Source organism: Epinephelus moara, chromosome 7 (genome assembly GCF_006386435.1).
Source record: "Epinephelus moara isolate mb chromosome 7, YSFRI_EMoa_1.0, whole genome shotgun sequence".
Lineage (NCBI taxonomy): Eukaryota > Metazoa > Chordata > Actinopteri > Perciformes > Serranidae > Epinephelus > Epinephelus moara.
Window position 1 is genome coordinate 26,366,800 of NC_065512.1, and position 25,080 is coordinate 26,391,879.

Sequence of the window (25,080 nt, forward strand, 5' to 3'; positions counted from 1 at the left end):
AGTGCGGCTGCAGAACTTAAACTCCCCAGTCTGCCGAGTGTGTGGGAGAACTACGGTGGCCAATCTAAAAATGCAAATGGCCCTATAGAACCATTGTTTGGTTTGATCATTCTGGGCTACTGTAGACGGCAGAATCTGTGGAAGAGGACCTGCTGCGTATGTAGATATAAACGGCTCATTCTAAGGTAATAAAAACCCAACAGTCCTTATTTTCAGCTGACTATAAATTAATAAAAAATATTTATGAATATTATATTCCATGTCTGACAATAGATGCCCCGAAATCCTACACACTAGACCTTTAATTTACAAAAAAAAAAAAAAAAAAAGTGAATAATGAAGTTTGCACTTCTGGGTTTGGCCTCTGTTTTGTTACCTTCATCCAAGACCCACTGTGAAATCGTGCTGCAACTAAAGCTTATTTTAACTGTCGATTAACTATTCAATTATTTTCTTAATTAATCCCTTAGTCTGTTAGTCTTGGTTTGATAAATGTCAGAAAATGGTGTACAATGTCAGTCAGTGTTTCCCAAGGCCCAAGATGATGTCCTCGAATGTCTTGTTTTGTTGACAACCCAAAGACATTCAGTCTACTGCCACAGAGGAGAAAAGAAACCAGAAGATATTCATATTTAAGTAGCTGGAATCAGCTTCTTAAAAAAGTAAAAAAAAATAAATCTTGAAAAAAAAAGAAAAAAGTAAGAAATACCTAAAACAGATAAGTCGGCAATTACATGAACAGATGACAATTAATTGATAATCGTTGCGGATTAATTGCAAAAATCTACATATAGCAGTTGTTTTTTTTAATTTGTCATTTTTATGTGCTTTTGTGCCAGAATTCTATAACTTTTTCTACCATAACAATCAATACTATTACATGTGAGAATAGTACAGCATTCTCAAAAAACAACCTGCAATGTTGCAGCAACATAGTTCCATATTTTTGGAGTAAAAAAAAAACTCTGCAGCCTCATCTATCAGCCTCTCTCTGCTACCAAAGTCCCTCCAGTGCGGCTCTCGCTCAGTGTTTATTTGTCTAGCTAGTTAGACTACTGTGCCTCGGGGCTAGCCCACTGACACACACACACGCACGCACACACACTCACACACGTATACCACACTTCCTCGTTTTTCCTTTATTAAGTGTTAGAATTACTCCTTGGCAGTGGCTTAAGGTAATCCAGTCATTTGTTCCGTGGAGCTGCCAAACCTTGTTTCCCTCGGCCATATACTGCGCTGGCACCGTCAGAACGCTCAGACTTTCTGCATGAGGTTCAACCACAATGAAAAAATGACCCAAAGGAAAAACTGCAGCAGGCTGGTTAAAAATGCATTTAGTCCAAAGACAATTGCAGGCTACAGGACAATTTTCGTTACCATTTCAAGGGAGAGACTGATTTTGCGCTGATAGAAGTTATTCATGTGTAGGAAAATGCATACCGATATCGAAGGCTTGATCCAGCACTGGACATTGGAATGTGTGACAGAGACTACGCAGTGTGCGCAGCAGGCTCTGCTTTATTTCAAGTTATTTGCTTTGAACGAGTTCAGAAGAAAAGCGCGTGGTTGTACAGTTCATAAAAATGCTGCAGGAATGGAAGCCAATGTCATTCTTAAATGAGAATGACTCCAGAGAGGGAAAGAGAGGGGATAGGGGAGGATCAAAAGGAGGAAGACAGAGAGAAAGAGAGAGAGAGAGAGACGGCAAAGGGGAGGAAGAGAGAGAAGAAGAAAGAGGGAGAAGAGGAGAGAGGGAAGGACAGGAAAGGATGAGAGAGAGACAGAGAGAGAGATATTGCTGATGATCAAGTCCTCAAGGTGAATCATCTGTAATTACTCACGTCATCCACTGACTGCGCTCCGATAAGCAGCCTGCCCTGGGAGACTGCTGCTCACAAATGATTTCTCATAATGTGGCAGTGGCACTGAGCCCTCACACACACACACACACCCACACACACACACACACACACACACACAAACACTCATTCACATTGATGGAGAGGCCGCGGCTATTGGCCTACCGAGACACACCGTGCTCCGGTCAGAACAAATTAAGAGCTTAGCCTCCCCAGGATGTTCACTCCGGAGCCACCGACTAGACTGACAACTGTGTGTGTATGTGTGTGTATTCGTGTGTGTGTGTGCGTGAAGTGCGTGTGATCCAGATATACTGTTATCTGTCTGGGAGGCAGGCTGATTGCTGAGCAGTGTCCAGGGGGCTTAGCCCTTCACAAGACTAAAGAGTGTTAAAGATTACATTCTTGCGTGCTTTGAAAGCATTCTTCAGCAACAAACCAACACCCCAGACACTGGCTGTGCATACAAAATAGAATTAATGGGCACATACAAAGTAAAGTCCATTTTTCATAGGAACCAACAGGGGGATACAACTGCATTGCTTTTTAGAAAAATAAATAAATATATATTTTTTTGCCAGGACTGTGTATTGACTCGTTGCTTAGCTAGTTACTAAAACAATTTGGAATCTGATGTTTAACCTAAATGCTGAAATAAGAGGAATAATCTGAATAGTGGAGGTTTAAACAATAATTGAAACCCACAATCAGCTTTTTTTTGCAAGATTTTCAACTGTAATCTTTTGTATAGTTGAAGTTTATGTCAGAATAACAGGATTCCTTGCAGGAAAATCAGCATCCCATTAAAATAAAAAGCAGGGTTTGTACTGTATGTTCAGTGAAATATGCTGCCTGTAAGTGCTGTTCCAATGTTTAGGCTCATACTCTCCACAGTATTCTGTAAGTAACAATGGCATTCGCCGAGCTTTTGCATCACGATGAAAAATGCTTGACATCTTTAGAAAATCTCCAGCAGTCACAGTGAGTGAACTCTGCATATACTGTCAAGAATAATGAGAAATATTTAACACACACAGACTCAGACTCATTCACATCTCACATTCCAATTATCAGGTCTGGAAGAGGAGGGTGAGGTTGGGGTGGGGGTGGGGATGCAAGGGGGGCAGGCACAGTATAATAGCATGGCTTTTTATATTTTGGACTAGGTCCACCACTTCAGTCAGCCAGCTTTCAATTTTTTTTTTTTTTTTTTGCTGTCAGAGTGCAGACTGCTGTTTCAACTTCTTTAGTCACCCAAAGGCTCTTAAAGCCCCCCAATGCACTGCTGCCACCCCATCTGCGAAATCAGCCTGACCAGCATGAAACGCTGCCCCTGTCCCCCAGAAAGAGAGAGAGAGTACAGAGAAAAGCCCATCTATAAACAAGGATTAGCAGCAAGGGCAAGGGACCAGAGAGGAGGAGGAAAAGGAGGAAGTATAAAGTGTGTTAGCAGTTACTTTCTTCCTGGTAAGATCAGCTGATGCAAACCCTTTGACTGACAGCATTATATCAAATGTCACTGAGTACAAGAACTGTGTATATTCCCTTAAACTATACAAAATGTTAGACCTCAGTGTTATTTAGATATTATGTTATGTGCTAAGCTCGTCTGTGTTGAAAAGAAAACCAGATTTTTAACGTGGTTGAACTGGGGGACTTGTAGAAGCAACATTGCCTTCACAGTCTTCATGGACACATAACTAAGTTAGCTAATGTTAGCAAAACGCAATGTATAGCTACATAGAGAGGAGTTAGCCGTATGTCAGAATAGCAATGTCAGCCAGCTTTGCGTATTACTGTGGCAACATTTAAGAGGTTCGGAGAAGCATAGATAGGTTGTTTGCTGACATATTGTTAGGATGACATCAATAACCATTAGCCAGAGAGGATCATGGCTAACGTTCCTTTGTTTGTATTATCTCTGCAAAGCTACATGCCAACCCAAAGTAATTTTTGGTGTTATTTGTTTGAATGTACTATAAAAGTTCAGTTAAACCTAGTCCCAATTAAACGGCCAGTCCTTTATACCAGCCTGGTGGGGCCACACATTTTGACAAATAAATGCCTGTTTCAATTAGACGCCTGTTCAGTTGCTAAGCAGTGTATACAGGAGTTCTTTGGATGTATAAAACCTGTTTTTTGGCTACCCACCCGTGCTAACGTTAGTAAGCTGCTTAGATCGTGCATACAAATATAAATGTTTGAGCGTTTGTCAATATGGAGATGCTACATATTGTTAGCTTGCTTAGATTATCCATAATTCAATTGTTTTCAATTAATTCAGATTTACTGGCACGGTAAACATGAGAGAAAGACAAAGAAAAAAAGTCAGAATATGTGTCCATTCCTTGGTTACCTTGTAAGTTATTTATATTCTTTTAATCTGTAAGGGTCGTGGGATCAAAAGAATCAAAAGGGTTTGTAAAAAAACAAGTCCAAGTTGTGAGTATTGTTTTAAATGGATTAAGTGGTGTTATGTCAGTTTGTCAGGTGACGTAATCCTCAAGTGCCATTAAAGAGGTGTTGTAACTCTCACTTTCTGACGTGCTGTCTGTCGCAGCTAGATCAAATGAAAGATTTATAATGCTATCTGAAGCTAATTTGTAAACAAGTAATATTCATACTGGTTTTCATAAACAGGTTGATTGTATTTTCCATCTTTGCTGAGCATAAGACGCCTGTCTCAAATCTACGCCGGTTGAGTTTAGTGATTTAAGCAAATACTAGCCTGGGCTATTTATTGAATTGTTCCAATATATAACATCTTGCATCCATTGAGAATATATCCTTCCTTTGTATATATAGTCCTTGTCGGCAGCTTCTTGAAGGGCAAGCTAAATGACTACGCAGAGCCGGTTATGCACCAGTATCATCATGTTAATTTTTTTTTTTTGTGTGTGTGTTTTGTTTTGTTTTTTGGTCAGTCTTTCCCAACCTAGCAACAGTAACTTGGAGGGTGGGATTTTGGATCAAGCAGTTGCATCCCCCAGTATTATAATTATACTGCAGACTTGGTTGAAAATGAATAGTTTCCAGTGTCCTTGTTCAAGCAAAGCATGAACGTGGATTAGCATAGTTGCTCAAAAACAGGCGGGGGGAGGAAGAAGAGAAGGTATGGAGGTTACCCTTTGGTAAGACCGGCTGATGAAATGCCCTCTGACTGATATGCCGCAGTTGTCGTGTCTGTGACCCCCACTGACCTCTATGGAGCCCGAGAGCTCTGCACTTGCTGTGGATGCTTTGGTTTTCAGATTTACCTCCTCTCCAGCTGTAGTGGTAAAATGGACAGTTGTAAAAGACACTATATATGAACTTTGTGTTTTACAAAACATTTAATAAAAAAAAGTCCCATTTAGTAATTCCATGTCCAGAAAAATTAAAATACATAAAATTATTTTTTATGCTCCTATCCTATAGTAATGGCTAACAGAATGGCATTGCTAAAATAAAAAAATAAAAATTAAAAAAAAAGTAATAATTTGACCTCATCAGTGTCACTGTTGGCAAAATAAATACATGTATTAATAAATAAAAAAAAAAAAAAATAAAGCCATTATTGTTAAACCTTGGAACAGAGCACGCTTATTCTCCATCTTGTTTCCTTGAACACAACTAGTCTGTGTATAAATGCATTGTTACCCTACACTGGTCCATATACTGCTCCATTAACTCCCATTGACCTGCGTGTCTTTGAAGTGGGTAAACTGGTGTGCTGACTCTGTGACTCTGTGACTCCGAGGCGTGCCTGTTGCCGTAGTTGTAATGTCACGAGCGGGTCAAGTTACCACCATTTCATTTTGCTGTCCCTTGAGCAGCCTCACCTACCTACAGCAAAGATCAGAGAACCAGGGACGAGATCACACCAAACTGTGCCCCAACTGTGACCATCAGGGGTCGGGGTCAAAGGTCACAAGGACTGGTGTTGGGTCCTAGTGTTGTTATATATCAATTAGAGGGCAGGGAGAGGGGGGTTGCATCCCCCCTGGAGAGGAACAAGGGGGTGGCTGCTCACTTTAGACCTTTATTTATCCTGGTTGACATACAAACAGTACACATTCACAGTGGGAGCTGCCTCCAGTGGTGCTGGTGGTGGTGGTTTCTTCTGGCGAGAAGTAGCAATGGTATAGGTATTGCCACTGGATTATATTAGAAGTATTGTCATTAAATGTGATCTGGAATAATCCAACAAGTTTTGCCGAATTTCCCATTATTCTTGTCTGGCAATAGGGTAGCTCGTTCAGCAACATGCCCAGAACATACTAGAACTCTGATCTTGTGTCTGGTCATGGGCACATGCCACGTCTTTAACCGCCAGGAAGGAACTAGGTACTACTCTTGTGCCTACTCTGTGCCAACTTGTAAAGGCGCATAGGCAGGTTACGTCTGAGGTTGCCAACCATGGCTGAATTGTTGCGGACTTACCAGAAATCCTGAGTGCAGAGCTGATCTTCTCTTGTTCTTAGGTGTGTATTAGGCTAAAAATATTGTCCGTGGGACAGATGTAAAGCTCTCCCTAGCCCCGCATTAAATACATCAACTTCCTATCAGTACTTACCACAGACTGATATTTATGGATGAGGAGAAAGATACCTGCCAGTTGTGACTGGTTGTTTCTCGTCACATGACATGTGGTGTTGTTGCATCCCAAAAGTTGAATTCTGTTTATCTTAGAGCGCAGCCGTCGTGCCCTGAAAAATAGGCGCTCGGGAATGCTTGTGCGTCGTGATGGCATTGCTCTGGCAGTGTATTTAGGCCGCGCAAACCACAGCACTCGTACGGGCCCTAACTAATGCTTTTCTGGATCTTGGATAAATACGTTGAGACATTCTCTATTTATTTCCTCACTCCCTCTTCCACCTTGTCAAATGAAGGACAGAAAACAAGCCGGAGCTTACAAACCCCACAGAAGAGATTCAAGGTTGTTCGTTCTTATGATGTAACGTTTGGGGAGGGGGAAGAGGATAGCTCCATGTAATAGATGCTATCCTCCAGAGTGGGATCCTCACATCATAGCGGAGGTCTCATTTACTTTGGCAGAGACATGCTCAAGTCAAGTCATCTTCTCTGGAAGAGTATATAGCACGCCTAACACACACACATACATACCTATATAGACACATACACACACCTGGGTTTGATTTTGAGCCCCTGTGTGTGTTTGTGTTCGGACCCCTCCCAAAGACGGCTTAAAAGCAGAGCGCAATCACTCGCAGTCTCCTTAGATTTATCCCAGTTTGCATCATATTGGTGGACATGAAAGTACATAAAGGGATAAGACATAAATCCCACAGCTCTCACAGACATCTGCTTACAAAGACTGAGTATTATCCACACACACATTCACGCAGAAACACATATGCAGAGATACACAAAACGTGTTCAGGCACAGGATAGCAAGTGGAACATCGTCCATGTTCACAAACACACACACTTGCTCACTCAGTGTATACGGGGATATGTACAGTAATACACACCTACTGTGCCCTCCATTCTCAGGCCACTCGTTCTGTTAGATGCCAATTTTGCCAGAGCAGTTTACTTTTCAAGGTAACGGAAAATCAGATGTGGCACAATGAAATGTCATTTTCTCAGCAAGTTGAGAAACTCTTGAAGCAACAAGATTGGGTAGGTGCAATCCAGAGTGTGTACTTAAGTCTGCTCAATTTACATTTGTTCCATCTTTTTGAGTTTCAGATGGCAGATCATGAAGTGGTAGGAAGAATACAAGATATTGTATACTCTGTGTGCTCTGTATATTTGATTAAATCAGGTTTTTTCGGCACCAAATTGATTTTGTTACTTCCTTAACAAGGCTACATAGCTGTTTGCCACTATTGTGTTGCAACTCTACACTTGTAATCCTATTGTACATTTTCTCAGAGAGGAAAGACAAACAACTCTGTCCTCCAGAAATTATGTTTAATTTGTTTGGCCAAATACATTTTTTGGAGGAAATGTAATTGTTGCCTGGATTATGTTCACTGAGGATGTTTTTTCTCTCTCTCTCTTTTAAGGAAGTACTTTGGTCTTGTACAAAGTGCAGGGCTTTGGCACCAGAGACTAGGGTTTGCATTCAGGCTTCCACATTTAGTTATTCTAAACACCAAACCACTTTGGTTAAGGTTAGGAAGCGATTTTGGTTTTTGGGCAAATATAGACAAAAATAAACACACCACTGCTTCGAGTCAGCATTAAGATTTTAAATGTCTAACCGAGACAATCCAGTCCAAGAGAAAAAAGACAAGATCTTTCTCTCATCATAGCAAAGTGCTTTGAGTGTCTAAACATAATTATAAAGACGTTTATCATGCTCTGTGCGTGAATGCTAAAAACAGATGAACAGGGAAAACAAAAGTTTGACGAATTTACAGATACTTTCATTAAGATATTTCCTCATTAAAAACGTAATTTGTGCAACGTTATGTTTCTCCTCAAACTTACTTTATGCTGTTGAAGGGACAGTTCACCCCACAATCAAAAATACATATTTTTATCCAGTTGTAGTGCTGTTTTTTCAATCTAGATTGTTTTGGTGTTGGAGGTATTGGCTTTAGAGATTTCTACCATCTCTCCAATATAATGGAACTAGATGGCACTCAATTTGTGGTGCTCAAAGTGCTTTCCAGAAATCATGACCCGGTTACTCAAGATGATTCACAGACCTTGTTAAGAGCAGTTTCATGCATTCTTTTTTTTTTCTACAAAACTACCCCTGATACAACTGTATCACCGCACAGAGGGAAGCACGCATTTACTTATGGACGAGAAGTTTGTGCTTGTGACATGTAAACATCTCCCTCGCCTGAGCCGAAATGCTTTGAGTCAGCTCAATAGTGCTACATGAGCTAGCAGGAAATGCACACTTCCTTCTGCATGGTGATATGGATGGCAGGTGTAGTTCAGTAGAAAGAAAATAGTTCCTACATGAAAGTCCTAACAACAAGGTCTGTGGATTATCTTGAGTAACTGGGTCATGATTTCTGGGAAGAGACATTGCTGTTGAGTTTAACATTTAAAAAAAAAAAAAAACTCCAGGTGAGGGTTTGGGGTGAATTGTCCCTTTAATTAGTTATGTATAAATGCAGTTTCGAGAGGACAGATTTGTAACAACATATGCCGTATTCTGTCAACACATTCTCACTCCAACCTCGTCACATATCAACGTTAAGTCATGGACCTAGATACAATGTGAAAGGTACCCTAGGTGTGTTGGTTGTTGCCGTTCAGGGATGCCGTGTAAAATTCTGCCTGTTACATGCATTGTCTTCCTTCAAAATACACTTCTGTTTTCACAGAAAATTAACCATTTACATACTGTCTCTTTTAAATTAAACTATGTCAGTGCAACAATGCAATTGTTTTTCCACCAACAACTAACGTACGTGGTTGGGTTTAGGAACAAAGAGCATGGTTTGGCTTTGTAATCTTACGGGACATGAACACAGCTTTCCAGGGTGAAAGTTAGTGTTTGTTTGACTCACCCTGCCCACAGTTCTCGGACTTTCGCCACCTTAACTTTTGTTCTTGTCCTGCTATTGTCCCCCTGACCACTTCAGAGCAGGACTGGGTTGATTCCGTAATGTTCTCACATCATGGTTCTACACAGAACAGGGTTGGAGTATCAACAACCGCACTAAAATGTGGCCTTTTTCATGGACAGAATTTAAATCTGTATATTTCTGTATTTTTCAAGCAGGTAATAATTTTTAGCAGCAACAATGCTTAACATCTGCACAAAAAAAAAAAAAAAAAGTTAGACTCCCAGTTGTGCTGCTTTATATTCTGACAGAAAGACATTGCTTAACTATGACAGAAAATATATATAAGGCTGAAGCAGATTAGGATGCTTTCTTTTCCTTACCCTCATGTAAGTACATTGTCTTATCAAACATGATGTCAGCAGAATCACTAATCACATTGGCAGCTCTTGTCTTCCCTCCGCTTTCTGTTGTGTCAAGCTCTATCATCAAATCTTTCCTGCATGTCGTCACATCATTACTTCTACATGACTTTTATGTCAAGCTCTAAAACTCTTGAGTAAAGTGAGGTGAAATGTTAAGTTTAGCTTCACCTCTTCATATTTAGCCCCGCTAAGTTGTGTCCACTTTCCCCTGTTATTGTTAGACCTATAGAGAGCTGGGACTGCACTCTGATGAATGAGGTGACGCCAAGGCAAGCATGACGGGGGAGACTAAACACCAATGGAATCTCTCCCTTCAATTTTCATCTCACTTTATCTCTCCCTCCCTCTTCCTGTTGCTTTTTTTTTATCAGCGCTATGTCTTTTACTTTCTCTACCTCCCTTCGTCTCTGTCTCTCTCTCTCAGGGGTGTTTCATTAACTTTACTGTGAGATGAAAAGCAAGTGGCTATACTTCAGCCTGAGAGCTCCTTGAACACCACACACTCATAGATATGCTTTACACCCACACAGCCGCACTTACACACACACACACACACACACACACACACACACACAGGCATACAAAAACATGTAATAGAGAACCTAGACTTTCTTAGCTCGTCATTAATTTCTGTGTTGAGGCTGAAAGCACCTGCTGTGTCCGCCTGCTATGGGGCTTTAAACACTTCACATGAGCCTTATGTGAATGCATATGTGTGTGTGGGTTTATGTTTCCATTAATGCTTGTGTGAAAGGAGCGATAATTCAGTTTCCACTTACCCAGAAAAGCGTTTCTCTTTCTCTGTGTCTCTCTCTGAAGAAAGCACTGCTCATTCAGGCATACATCCATTCTGAATTTTCACGGAATGAAGAAGAAAAAAAAACAGAAAAAGCATCCATTTACACACTTAGGCTCATTCGTTCTAATGACTGTCATTTTAACCACAATGAGCCCAGTGTTTCAGGTGTTTGCCCATTCATCATCGCTCCGATTCAGTGTTGATTTGCCTGGACAGCGAAGCCAAAGCGCATGATCAATGAGTCTTCCCGCTGTGTTGAATTCAAAAGGAATGACCCCGCTTTCTTTTTTCTCCTCTCCTCTCATTGCTTTCTCCCAGTGGAGGGAAAATGTAAGATAGACACGAACGTTCCTGGTATACACTCACATCTGTCTATACTTCGTAGCTTCTTTTGTTTCATAGTGGATTCAGCACGTTTCCTTTAGTAGCTGTAGTACTGTGATGCAAATAACCAAGACTTGCAGCTTGAAAGTCCTCACTTGTAGAGAATAAAAAAAAAACATGTTAGTAAACGGGTGGAAAAAAACACTATAAGATTTTTGCTAATATTTAACAGCAATTAAGCAGCTTCACGTGAAGTTAATAGGTCTTAGATGAGAAATCACACTTTGTGGTTGTTTTTTTTTCTCTGAGATATTTTCACAGTGCTCTTATCGAGAAAATTTGGCTAAGACAGCAAGTTTGCTTTTAATTAATTTGAGTAATTTACGAGAGATCTGGTAGTGTGATTTTTCACCCTTAAGTGTTTATTAGATGCTTAGTATTCAGCAAGAGTGAATCTGAATCTAAATAATTCATCTGCAAATGCTTACAGGGTGGAGATAACTTTTTTCTCTGCTATCTACCCCTCCTTTCCCCTTTTCTTCCTTCTTCTCTGACTCCAAATTCCCTTGTTCCTACCCTCTGCTTCAACTTTCCTCCAATGTCTTTGCTCCTTTTTTCTTTCTCTTTTGACCCCTATTTTCCCTCTTTCCCCTCGCTCTCTGTCTCCCTTCTTTGCCTTTTTATCTTCACATCTTTATACCTTATATCACTTTCTTCTTTTTTACCTTCCCTTATAACTGTCTTCTTCCTCTACCTCTCCCTCCTTCCCTTTTTACCTTGAATTTGCCCCCTTTTTTCTCTTTGCATGTGGTTCTCTCTCTCGTTTGTTGGTCCTTTCTCGTCTCCCTCTGTTTCTCTCCTCCACCTCTCCTTCTCTCCATCTTTTTCAGTGGGAGGAGATCAGTGGGGTGGATGAGCACTACACTCCCATCCGGACCTTCCAGGTCTGCAATGTGATGGAGTACAGCCAGAACAACTGGCTCCGCACCAACTGGATCCCTCGCCAGTCGGCCCAGAAGATCTACGTGGAGCTGAAGTTCACCCTCAGGGACTGCAACTCCATCCCGCTGGTGTTAGGCACCTGCAAGGAGACCTTCAACCTCCTCTACCTGGAGACGGACGACGACCAGGGTAGCCACTTCAGAGAACACCAGTTCACTAAGATCGACACCATCGCTGCTGATGAGAGTTTCACCCAAATGGACCTCGGAGATCGCATCCTCAAGCTCAACACTGAGGTGCGCGAGGTGGGTCCCATGACCAAGAAGGGCTTTTACCTGGCGTTCCAGGACGTGGGCGCCTGTGTAGCTTTAGTTTCAGTGAGGGTTTACTTCAAGAAGTGCCCGCACACTGTGAGGAATCTGGCCTCCTTCCCTGATACGGTGCCCATGGACTCCCAGTCGCTGGTGGAGGTCAAAGGCTCATGTGTCAATCACTCCAAAGAGGAGGAGCCGCCGCGAATGTACTGCAGCACGGAGGGGGAGTGGCTCGTGCCTATTGGGAAGTGTCTATGTAACCCCGGGTACGAGGAGAGAAGCAACACCTGCCAAAGTAAGACAGCTCTTCTTTCAGTCCTACGTTTTTTTGCTCTCTCATCTTGTCTTTGTCATGTTTTCCAAAGCTGCAAAGTGTGCAAAGTGTGTGATGAGAAGACTGTCACACTTCATATCTGTCAGCCCTGAATCTTTAATGCCTGATGCCCACCCTTTGTGTGTACATGTGTGTATGTGGAATACCTTCAAAAGAACCCCAAAATCCAACAGTGTTGCTGGACAGTTGTACGTGCGTATTTCCATGCATGTGTATGATGTGTTCTCCAGGTCTTTGAGCTACACGCTGCACTGCGCAGTAGTTCAATAGTAATCTTCTGTGTGACACATCATTAGCTATGGGAAGATCTTAACCAGAGTAGCAGGGATGGGACTGATAACCCAGAAGAAAGGAGTGGGCTGGAGTGGATGGTGAATAATGGAATAGTTGTGGTGATGGCTGCGGGTGTTGGCGGAATCATGAGTGGGTAGACACTGGAGTCTGGAGATACTCGATCTCACCCCGAAAATCTGTTGCCGCCTTGGAGGTGGTTGCAAGAAAGCCAGAAAGTTTGGCTGCCTGGCTTTGCCTTTCATTTTCAGACTGTCTGCAACATCATCATCACATATGCTTTTGCTCTGATTTGAGTTATTGCCAGTCGGATACTGGAAAGAGATAAAATGTGTTAACAAAAGAAACACTTTTGCTTGCAGATGCAACTATTTCCCAACTTGTTTATTGATTGTAAATGTCCTCTGATTGTCCTTGTTCGTCTTCATTTCCCTTTACTTCACCTCATCTACTTAGACATTAAGTAAATGATGCCCCATGGCAACTTTTACACCCCCTTTGGGATTAGGCGACCGGTGGGTTCAAAGGTTAAGTGTCTCAATGAGCCCTTTCATCTCAGCACATAACAAATTTCAGTTCTGAATTCTAAACTTCCCAAAAGCACATTTAGTTTTTTACATTTTCTTTTCAAAAGGCTGCATGTATGCACTCAGACATAACATAACTAGATAATTTTGCAAAATTTAATTTCCTGTGTGTGGCTTCTGTGGCCAGCGTAACATCTTTCATCAATTACAGTTGCAGTACTTCATCAGTGTTTCTCTGCAGCAGGATGCTTCACATCTGCACAGTAGCTTATCGAGTGCAGCAGCCCCATATTTTATGTGCAAGAGGAGATAATGTATTTTAATACCACTGTTTATAATGTAAAATAACAATAGAAGTAGTACTTGCTTACTTCAGACTCCACTGGTTTATGTCTCTGTGTATTTTTGTTTGACCATGCCAAAGAGAAAAAAAGACTGCTGACTCCCCACTTTCCCTTTGTTGTGGCTAGTTTCTGTGGTCCATATCATACTAGATGTGCTCCTCTTTTTTCACTTTCAGCGAGCTCCTCACTCTGCTTAAGAAGCCAGACACAGAGTATCTATTTGAAAGCAGCCACCTCTGCACTGCGGCTGTTCCACCATGACTTTAAAGTTAAGAAAGAAAAAAAAAAAGTGTTGGAAGTTGGAGGAAAAAGCAGTTTGTCTTTAGCTCTCTTACTCATTGTGGCTGGCCCTAAATGCTCCCATGTTCATCAACTCTCTGCTCTCTAGAGCCGTGCCCAGTGTTAATTAAAGATCAAAGGCGGTCTCCCCAGGTCAAGCCCCCGCTGTCAGGGCCAAGGGAAGCTCTTTTTCTGGGGCTGTGGACTGCAGACGAGCATGTCTTGCTGTCCAGATGCGGGGAGAAACTTTGTCGTAGCTGTCAGACGAAAACCTCGTATGTGCAAAACGTAAACAGACTGGGGAAGTTGTAAAATTGTGGGCAAAAAGATGACAACAAAAACAAGGCTAAGCATGAGAAGAAGACTTAAGAGGTCTTTAGAATAGTTCTTACTTGGACGTGTCCCATGTCTACATACATTTAAAACCTTTATCCAATTAATATGTATAAATTAAAGGGAAAATAAACTATTTTTTTGCAACATTGTCAGCAAATTCTAACCACCAATTTTGCCTTCCTTACAAATTTGAAAAGACAAAAGTTGCAGATACAAGAATGTGACATTACATCAACAAATGGCATACCCCTGTCCCCCTCCGTACCACCCTCCTTTCACTTCCTGTCTCTGTGTATTGTGTGAATGTTTGGATGTATTTGACAATCTCTTATTAGTTTCAGAGAGGTCTAATGGACTCTAATAAGGTCTTATGTTACTCTGGAGTGGGACAGCTGCACCAACAGGCCCCCACAGCCCCCGCGTGCAGCCGTCAGGGGCCCCAGCGCACAGCTCGCTCTCCAGGCCCTCTGTGTTAACAGATAGATGAGTGCATGGTGTTAGGTCACCGTACAGACTGATAGCGAACAAGATGAAAACATATTTACAGGGCTGCAGCCAGATAAAACACAATGAAACAGATGTCAGAATCACTTGGACATATTTTGTTCCATGATTCCATAGAGAAGATTGTTGTTTTGTTATCAAATACATGGGGAGGAAACATAGATTCTATAATTGGATACCCTTCCCTATATCAAACAAACAAAATTTAGCTAACACCACAAACAAATAATCTTGTAATTAAACACACAGGCTGTCAGACAGCAGCGGTTAGATAGATTCAAGGTGTTTGGATTGAGTGTTGTTGGGTTTGACTGTTAGCTCTGAGTCAGATGTGGATGGAGCACCTCCACTGAATATTTCATGCTTTGTTTTCTTTGACCGAACACCTTGAAGCAGCATCTTCCACTTACCTCAGTCTCTGTTCCATGAGTGTGTGTGTGTGTGAGTGAGAGAGGAAGCGCGAGAGAGTATGAGAGCAGTTGCCTTTGTTTACACAGACGCCAAAGTGTGTTTAAGGGCTTTAATAGAATACACTCTAGTATTAGATTGTCACTATCTTGCTTGGCTGTGTGTGTGTGTGTGTGTGTGTGTGTATGTGTGTGTGTGTGTGTGTGTGTGTGTGTGTGTGTGTGTGTGTGTGTGTGTTTGTGTGTACAGCCAGAAATGTTTATGAAAGCGAGGATGTTTTTCCAGTGGCGCCTTCAAAAGAACACATGAATTCCGTCTGGCCTTGGCAATGGGACGCCGTGTGGGAGCTGCTGTTATGAGAGCGTGTGTGCACGTATGCGTGTGTGTGGCTGCGTTACATATCTCACAGGGTGCCGTGTATATTGCTGTGAGCATATTTTGATATTTCATCATCCATATCAGAGCAGATGTCATCGGATCTTTTGTCAGGCAGCGACACGGTGAGTGGATGTGGCGTTTTTTCAGACTGTACGATGGAATGGACGCGTCAGTCATCGTCTGGATTACCGTGTGTTTTGTGAGCGAGCTTCAGCCTTTCCACAGAGAATGTGAGGCCAGATCTAATCTCGCTAAGTCAGTCTTTCATCTGTCATTAGAACAGACTGGAGCAGGTGAACTAACTCCTATCTACCATCAGTGCGAAATTCCTGCAACCCTAATTTGATCCTAAAACAGCAAACGGATGTCTGTCTGTCGAGTTTCAGTGTGTGTGTGTGTGTGTGTGTGTGTGTGTGTGTGTGCTGCAAATGCAAGCAGCTGTTCTGCTGTACGTTGCAAGGATACCCAGGTTTACATTCTTACTGGATTTATCAAGACACACAATCCTCAAACTTGCCAGTACCATAATGCTTATTATAATTACACATATACAGTAAATCCATATACACAGACACAGCGACACATATACTCAAGCCTACTTAAGCCCGAGTTGCAGGTTTTGCCTGGATTAGTTACCATATCTTATTGTAAGTGAAAGAAGTGAGAAAGGCATAAAAACGAGTAATAATTTTGCCAAATTTTAACGCACTATAACCTAAAGATTTCTAGCATTTCTAACAGATAATTTTGCCCCATATGTAGATGTTCTAAAATGATTAGTTTCTGCTGACTGCATTGACCCAACATTTCCAAATGACAAGGCCTTTCTCTCCTTGTTTACTTCCTCCTCTTCTCCCTTCCCTCTGCTCACCCCTTGTGGCTGATGGTCTTGGCCCCCGGTTCAAAGCCCGGCGTCCATCTCATGTCGAATGTTTTATATCACTCTCCACTTTCTCGCTTAAGTGATTTAGCTGCTGCCCTCGCGCGCAGACATGCTTGGCTTTCAAGCAGACACATTATACATCTTTTGTTGGCTTTGTCACGCAAACCTGCGTCAACCTGACCAATGAAATGCTCAAGCTCAGGTCTCCCCGAAGTGATTCAGCATCCATTTTGTCATTGAACTCCCTGTGATGTTGTTGCGGTTGCTGGAACTGCCAATGTGTCTCGATCTCCGTTTCAACTTATTGTTTTGGTTTGCCAGTCCTGAGGGTTGATGTAGGATCGTGGACATCCAGTGTGGCTTGTGAAGAAACTCGTTTTGCATTTAGCTTGCAAAAAGGAAATGGCATACTTTCAAGGGTGGTCAGACCACACTGGAGCTACAAAACCAGTAAATATTGAACTTAGAGTCATCAAGTAGCGAGATGGAAGACTCCAATGGGATTCCAGTGTTGCTCTGTTGCTGCTGTGAGATTGTTTTGGAGTCTCTCTGCCCCCTAGTGATCAGAAATCCTTTAATGCATCTTACTGTTTATCTTAAAAGACACTCCTGCTATCCAATTGAACCTTTGATTTTGGAAAATGTTAATTTGTTAATAGCTTTATTTAAATTTGGCAGTTACACCTAACTCTTCTCGGCTTAACATGTTGCTTTTTGCTTCAAATACGTATTGATCAAACACCCATTTGGGCCAATTAGTAAAAGCAGAGGAGATCCAGCAGCACTGTCAAAGTCCTGTGGTTGTGTTTGCATTTCCCTTCTTATTTTTCTCATCACCCATACTGTTTTTCGTGCATTTCTTTTTTTTTATTTGTATATTTTTCTGCCAGACTGTTGAGGCTGAGTGCTGTGAATTCATGGAGCTATTGGCTCTGCTCGGGTCCCTTGGAAGGACTCTGTTTGTTTGTGTTGGCCATTATATAACTGCCCGGCTCTCCACAAGAACATGTCAGCTCCCCACACACCCACACCCACACCCACACACACACACACACACACACACACACACACACACACACACCACCACATCCCCTAAATTACAATGACAGTGTTTCTACTTCAGCAACAGGCTAATATACGATACAGATTCTTTATTGTCTTCTTTTGGTGCCAGATATGTTTTTTGCATTATTACATGTGTGCATCTGTGTGTTGTAACCTTTATTTATCCACTTCAGTGTGTCCTCTGAGCCATTGTTCCTTTTCCCAGCACCGCCCGCTACATATCATATACCAAAGTTGCACACATTCACAAAGGTAGCTGCACAGTCTCGAAGAATATAACAATAGCCTGTTACTGTTGGGCGTTCAGTTCCTTGTTGTGGGGCACCTCCATAGTTGTTATTGAGAGCGGGTGTTGCCCATATACTTCCGCCACACACATTTTCAAAGCCAGTGCAGGCAATCACGTCAGTTCATGCTTTTGCTTTCCTCTGTGTGTGTGTATGTGTGTGTGCGTGTGTATGGTTGAATGAAGTGTTATACTGTACATGGCTCTGCTCTAACACTAGTGTTCCATTGCATCAGTCTCCTCCTTTCTTGTCAGTTTAGCTTAGTGTGGAGGCTTTCTCTGCTGCAGCCTTTTTGGCTGTGCGCTGCCTGGCACTTCGCCTTTTTGGAGCTGAAAAGAAGAGGAGAGGCTGGAAGAAAGGACAAGGCCTGGATTGAGTGCTCCAGTGAGAAAGGTCTTGAATCATGATGTTAACACTACACTATACAACCGTTGCTGAATAAAAAAAAACATACAGCCTTTTTAGAATTATTTTTCCTGATATCACAGTGTCCCATTCCAATCGCAGAGATGCTTTCACAATGTCAACTGGGCGCTCTCTCCACAGAAAGTTGATGGTAAAAACTTTTTGAGAATATCTTTAGGGATTTTTTTAGGTAGTCCACTCTTCTGGCATTCACCTTATCACCTCATATGTTTCAAGTTGCATCAGATCCTGCTCTGTTTACCTTCTTTTATTCACTTGCAAGCAACTGTAGAGGCTGAACACAGGGCCAAAGGGAATCCATGCGCTCTACTAATGTATGACAGCTCAGAAGTGCATCCTCAGTTCAAGCTGATCTATTTGCGTTCATTTTTTATTTCCATCGCTGCCCAAATTTTCAGTCCCTCCAGTACTGTTTGACTTTTTGAGGATCTTCCATAACCTTGATGTGCAAAAAAAAAAAAAAAAAACCTGAGCTAATTAAAGCATGCAGAGAAGCCCGCAGCAATCATACTGACTCCCACTCCACAACACAGCAGCCGGGAGGGGAATCTGACTGGAGGGAGGGAAAGAGAGGAAGAGAGAGTGAGAAATAGAGAGAGAGGAAGAAGAGAGAGGAGAGAGAAAGAGAGAGAGATAATGAGCATAGCGTTAATTAGAGACACCATTCAGCTGGCAGGAAAGGCAGGAATTACTCACTAAGCAAGGAAACTCAGCAATAATGTTGTATATGCTCACATGCTGTATGGTGTGTGCACATCTGTGTGTGTGTGTGTGTGTGTGTGTGTGAGAGAGAGAGTGGCTTGATGCACAAGAGAGAGACAAGGCAAGAGAGCACATTCATATGCTCATCCATAGCTGTATGCAGATTAAAAGACTGCACGATCATATGTCTGTTAGTGTCTCAGTCCCTCTTAAATCAGTGTCTCCTTCTTTATCTCTTCAAAGTATTATTATTATTATCATATGTATAGTTGTATGCTGATGCAGCGTCAGTGTGTATGTGTGTGTATGCTTGTGGGAGTGTGTCTCTGACACGCAGGGCCAAGGGGGAAGCTGCAGCCAAAGATGCAGGAAAGGTTTGTTCATTCGGGGTATTATTGCCTGTTTGCTTTTCTCTTTATGGGCCTTCCAGCGCAGGCTGGGGGTTGGCGGGTGAGCCCGTCACCCCGGGGCCCTGGTGCTGTTAGGACTTCAAAGCTGTTGGTAACCACAGGCTGAGGAATTCAACTTAACACACAGACAAATACACCCGCATGCACACACACACACACACACACACACACACACACACACACACAGCGACGCACAACCGGGCCTAAAACAGAAATGGAGGGATAGATAGATGGGGTGTTTATTTGTTGGAGAGGCCCCTGCCAGTTGACAAGACCACTTCACAGTGGTCAGTCTTTGTGCGTGTTTGTGTGTGTGAGTGTGAGTGTGTGTGTGCATATGTATGCATATCTGGGTATGTGTGTGTACTGTACACACACAGACATGGTATGCATGCTGTGTGTGCATGCAAACAAATAACAAAAAAACAAAAAGAAGAGAACACACATGTATAATTTATGTGTATACGTGCATGTGTGTGTTTCTTTGCATTTCCACGCATGCAGCCGATGGGCGCGGCTTAACACTGACAGACGATCACCATGGGACTGACATAACTAGTGTGTGCGTACATGCGTCTGAGCGTGTTTGCGTCGGCGGACAGGCAAGGACAGAGGGATGGACACCACGGGAAACGTCCTGTCTGACAGACACGGTGGATGATTGGATACACATGTAATGTAACAGGGGATGGGAATGGGGGGGTTGAGGGGTGGGACAGGGGAGTCACTCCATCATTCTTGATAGATGAGAGGGAGCAAGCTGAAGAGGGAGGAGAGGGGAGGTGAAGGCAAGAGAGAAAGAAAGCGAGCTGTCAGTGGGATATAGACCCCCGCTGTGACGTTACCGCTATCAATTCAACATCCACAGAGGCTGACATGTCTGTTTCTTTCTTTTTTTTTTTTTTTTTTCCAGTATTGCTCCACTAATCCTTTTCCTGAGCGCATTGCTCTCAAATGTTCCAGTAAGTTGGCTCGTAAAATAAAATGTTTCCCAGCAGAACTTGAAGACGCAGGTTACAAGATGAAATAGTCATCAGTGACATTTACAAAAGTCAATAAATATGTAGCTTGTCTTTGTCACTGTTTAATGTAATACTGATTTAAGTCATCACAAGGGATTATTCCTCTCAGTTTTCTATTTGTTTTGCATAAAAACATGACACATTACAAAACTGCTTTTGAATAATTGATTATAAAAACATTATTTGTAGGGCAAACGGCTTCCTCATTTATATTTGTAATTACTTGTATGGAGTCTGGGTGATCTACAACATAATCAAGAGCTCATTTGCATTTAACCTTTTTTTCCTCACTTCCTATTAGGCTACCTCTCTCTACCACTATCAGTGTGTCACTTCACAATTCTGTCCTTTATAATGTGCATTGCTTTGATTTCTACCTTCAGCAGCGGTTGGGGTTTAAACAACTGTACAAACAGCAAATCAAAGGGCCAAATAATGCAGCCAGAGCCTGTCAAAGAGTCTAATCTTAATGATCTACTCTTATAATACAATTACCAGCATTATAGTGAAGACTACCTAAACTGAGAGCAAGTTATGACCAAGACCACAGTATATCAAGACCGAGACAAGACCAACACTTCTGCCCCAAACTTCCGTTTGGTACGCATTTTTTCCGTTTCCACTGTGAAAAGTTGTGTATGGTATCAATGGAACCGTTCCAACCCGTCCCCATTTTTGAACACCCCTTCTGTTGGGGTACCTAGCACACAGATCTGGTACTATTAGGTGGAGCTGTGAACACTGCAGTCCATTAATTGGTCAATAGCGGACGGTCACTCTGCTCAGGGCTGAGTTGTGGTTGGTTTTGTAACCATTGTTCATCCTGTGGCAAGTTTTACATCTGTAAACTATAACTATAAAAATAAAGGATGTTTTGCTGCCTCTCGCAGCAGACCTGGGCCAACTACCACCAACTTTTAAAGTGGAACGTTTACTTGTAATGTTACTTTATCCATCAGCCCACCTTAAATTTCAATGTGACAGCTTTGACCATTACTTTAGTTGTTTTTGTATCTCTTGGATGACTTTAAATGTTTAAAAATATATATATTAATTTCGACCAGATTATGTGAACTGCATATATTCTAATCCTCACTTGGAGGAAAAAATGCACAAACCCGCTACTTTTAAATATTCCATTGAGAGAGACTCTCACTGCAGCCTGTTTTATTTGTTCTGAAAATGTCGGCATGCAACACCGTTCTGTGGACGATAAACGAGGTGCAGATGTTCCATCTATGAGGAAATACAGTATGTGCTGGACTGGCATTGAGTGACAACAACCCCGCCCACATTTAAGGGTACTGTTTGTAGTGGAAATGCAAAAAAGGACCTAGGGTCTAGGTACCATGTCTGAGGGGTAACTATTGGTTCCAAAGGTACCATACTGAATGTGGTGGAAACGGGGCTTTAGAGGGGTTTCAACCAAGTCATGACCAAAACCAGACCATAGTCTCACACTCCTGTGGTTCACACTCATGATAAAATGTTGTTTTAGTTCCATACTGTTTATTCTTTGGATGTATTAGTGTACCATGAGAACTATTTTGATAAAATAATCAAAAGGCATTTTGGAGGTGATTTTTATGTGTAAATTTCCCTTTGCTTTTCTATGACCAAGTAAATACAAACACTAAGGCGCTGAAATCAACTTAACCCTTTTTATTCCACTTTTTTGCCCAGCCAATTTATTGATATCCTGAACTATTGAGTTCCAGATAAGACTGAGACCTTGAAAAAATGGCTTTGAAAACCAGTCATGAGACCAAGACTGATCCCGAACACTACACTACTGAGCACTACAACTATAAGCAATAGATATTTAATGTGAGCTTATATGACATTCTGTGTATAACCTGTGAATTAAATAGGCCTTTTACTGTAAATGTAGCATTTCTTATGTCTGCTGTCCTTGGTGCTGAAGACGCCCTCAGCTGCAACCCCAGACACATTTAGGGGCTGCGGCTGTCAAGTATCTCTCTTATCTAAACACGTCCTGTAGGCATGTTTAGTGACACTGCGAGTACTTGTCAGAAGCATCATCTCATTGTACAGCTGCGATGCTTGTGGTAAAGAGAAGGAACTCTCAGTGTCATTTCAGTTTGAAAAGCCCAAGCGTCACCGCATAAATGTCTGTCTTCCAGCAGCTGTCTGATCTCGCTCGGCATCACAGATGTCAGCATAACAACCTTTCCGTTTCAACAAACACTGCACTCTTTAATGACAAGCCAGGCAAAGGCAGCGCTGTCTGCTTTAACACTTTTGAGAGGAAGGGCACAGCATGGAAGTCTAGTGGTAATTCTGCAGTGAGGCCTCAGCCTTTTAGCACATAGACAGTAGCCATTGATGTAGTGACACATTAGAACTGCTGCACTCATCTGTCCAAGAACTCAGATATCTCACTCGCAGCGTTTTTGGAGATTTTAGATCTCGTCACTTTCTGCATTGACAGCACCAACAGTTAACATGCTGGGGTATTGACTTAGAACCAGAAGAAGTGTAGGAGGATTTTTACACACATAATGCTGTATTTGAAGTCGTTTATTCTTTTATTTTTTTGGAGGTGCAGTCTGTAATTCTGAAGAAAGACAGTTGATTGTTGAATCTAATTCCCAGGTTGGCAAAAGCAGACGCTTTGGGTTGGTGGTTCAGTCTGACTGCCAACCCAAGGTTGTTGGCATTTGACGACCCAGGAATGGGACTTTCTTCGGGATTGCATACTGAACCCATAAATGATCAACGTAATGTTGGTTATGCCAAAGAAATACATTGTTTTCAAGCCTCAAGTTTGGTCATTGCCATCTTGGATTTTTGGAGCCAGAAGTGCCCAGGTTGGACAAGAGGGTTGAGCTTTGGAGGAGTGATTGGTGGATCTGAATCATTGGCTGTGTTGACACCTCACAGACAGCCTGTGACTCAAACCAGCCTTAATTATGCCTACATTTAAGCCCTACACATCAACAACAACGAAAAAAAACACACCCTCTTACAGTTGTCAAGAATGGGGAAATTACCCATGGAGACCAAAACTGTTCTATAAACCAGGCTGTAAACATGTTTATTTCTGCTGTAAAGTAGGGCATTTTAATATGGGCGTCAATGGGGAGTGACTCACTTTTGCAGCCAGCCTCAAGTGGCCATTTTAGGAACTGCAGTTTTTGGCACTTCCAAAGCTTTATGTCTTTATTTTATTTCATGTTTCCAATACAGCCAATCCTGACTCAAGGATATGTGTAAATTTGGGTTTTGTGCTTTGTCAATGAATCTGCTAATAAACAAAATATCACAGTACATATTTGTGGCTGTAGGTCTCAGCAAGCTGCCTTGAAAGAAAAAGGCTGAAAAATAATCCTATCCAGCTGATCCATGGTTTACCCGCAGTTGCTTTCTGTTTTTTCGAGTATGTTTTTTCCCTCGTACCTGTGTCTGCTTGTGTGTTGTTGACCTTGCTGTGGTAACCTTGGTATTTTTATTGTGTCTTCCATCTTAATCAGGTCTACAGGAAGTGAGGCTTCAGAGCTCCTCTGAGATCTGTGCGTGCTTGTGTGTGTGTGAGAGACAGAGAGAGAGAGAATAAGTGCACGACATAAGCGTGAGAGACATGTCTGTCAATATATACAGGTCATTAGTAAACCAGAAGTGAGCAGAGGTGAGGAAAGGAAGACAAAGTGCTTACCGCAGCAGGAGCTGCTTCTCACTGACACACACACGCACACTAACACACACACACACACACACACACATATTTTGATGCTGAAAAGTGCTTTAACTTGTTCTTTGCATTCATTTACGCTTGTCAAGACAATCCTTCATCGACCACTCATACATTCAAATGTCATCCTGTCTACATGTATCCATTAAGACATCAATTTCCAGAGTTTCCAAACTGTATGTACATTTTGCTCTGGCACAGCCTTGGGGTGTACTGGCTGCCTGTCAATAGTGTTCCCCCTGTTTTGACCCAGAGCAGGCTGGAATGGATCAAAGGAAGCTGGTCAGAGGCAAGTTTTAAAAATCCTGCATTTTCAGGGGCTGGAATGAAAAGCTGTGAAAAAGCTGCACTTGAGTTTTCAGGTCCAGTTACAGGTCCTAAGGTTGTCAAATTTCTATTGCACTCTTTTCATGCACAGTATGACCGAGCTTCCCAAGGTCTCCTGTGGGGAGACACTCTGGCAGTGTTGGGAACTCGGCTTATTTTGACTTTATACAATCCATTTAGCCGTTAAGTTGTGTTTGTTTATGGTGGGAGTCAGACTGTAGCCAAGATGCATCATGTTTCCTTCTGGCAGTAACATTCGTTTAACAGATTTAGACTTTGCAGTTCAATTAAGGATGTCCTGAAAGTAAACATCTATGAGACTGAAACCATGGCTCTCTACCTTTTACCTGGTTAAAGGGACAATGTAAACACCCATTTGTCGCAGCAGCTATATTGGGTGGTCCTAAAAAGGGAGTTGAGCCACAAAAAGGTCTTTGAGTTACAGGTCAATTTTTGTTGTGACCATCAAATATGACCTCAGCTTGAGCTTGTGCCCGGAAAAATGACGCTGTGGAGACAAGTAGCTGGTGTGACCTTTCTTTTTATGGTTACTGGCTTCACTCTAAGCAACAGAGCTCGCTGAAGAGAACTCTGGAGTAAAGATGTCTTATGGCTACAAGGCTTAACTTATTAGAGACACCTACATCAGCGGAAGAGACTTTATTTCTCTCTGGACACAGTGGACAAAAACATATATTTTC

At 42.1% G+C, this 25,080-nt stretch overlaps 1 protein-coding gene across 3 annotated transcripts in view; it reads left to right on the forward strand.

Moving 5' to 3' along the window:
• epha3 (eph receptor A3) overlaps positions 1 to 25,080 on the forward strand; it is a 114,877-nt gene that overhangs the window by 10,043 nt on the left and 79,754 nt on the right. For 2 of the 3 annotated variants that reach the window (XM_050048293.1, XM_050048292.1), the window contains exon 3: positions 11,779 to 12,439. In XM_050048293.1, coding sequence (XP_049904250.1) covers positions 11,779 to 12,439 — 661 coding nt within the window. Of the gene's footprint in view, positions 1 to 10,882; positions 10,919 to 11,778; positions 12,440 to 25,080 lie in introns of all 3 variants that reach the window. The other variant, XM_050048295.1, reaches the window with a different exon arrangement.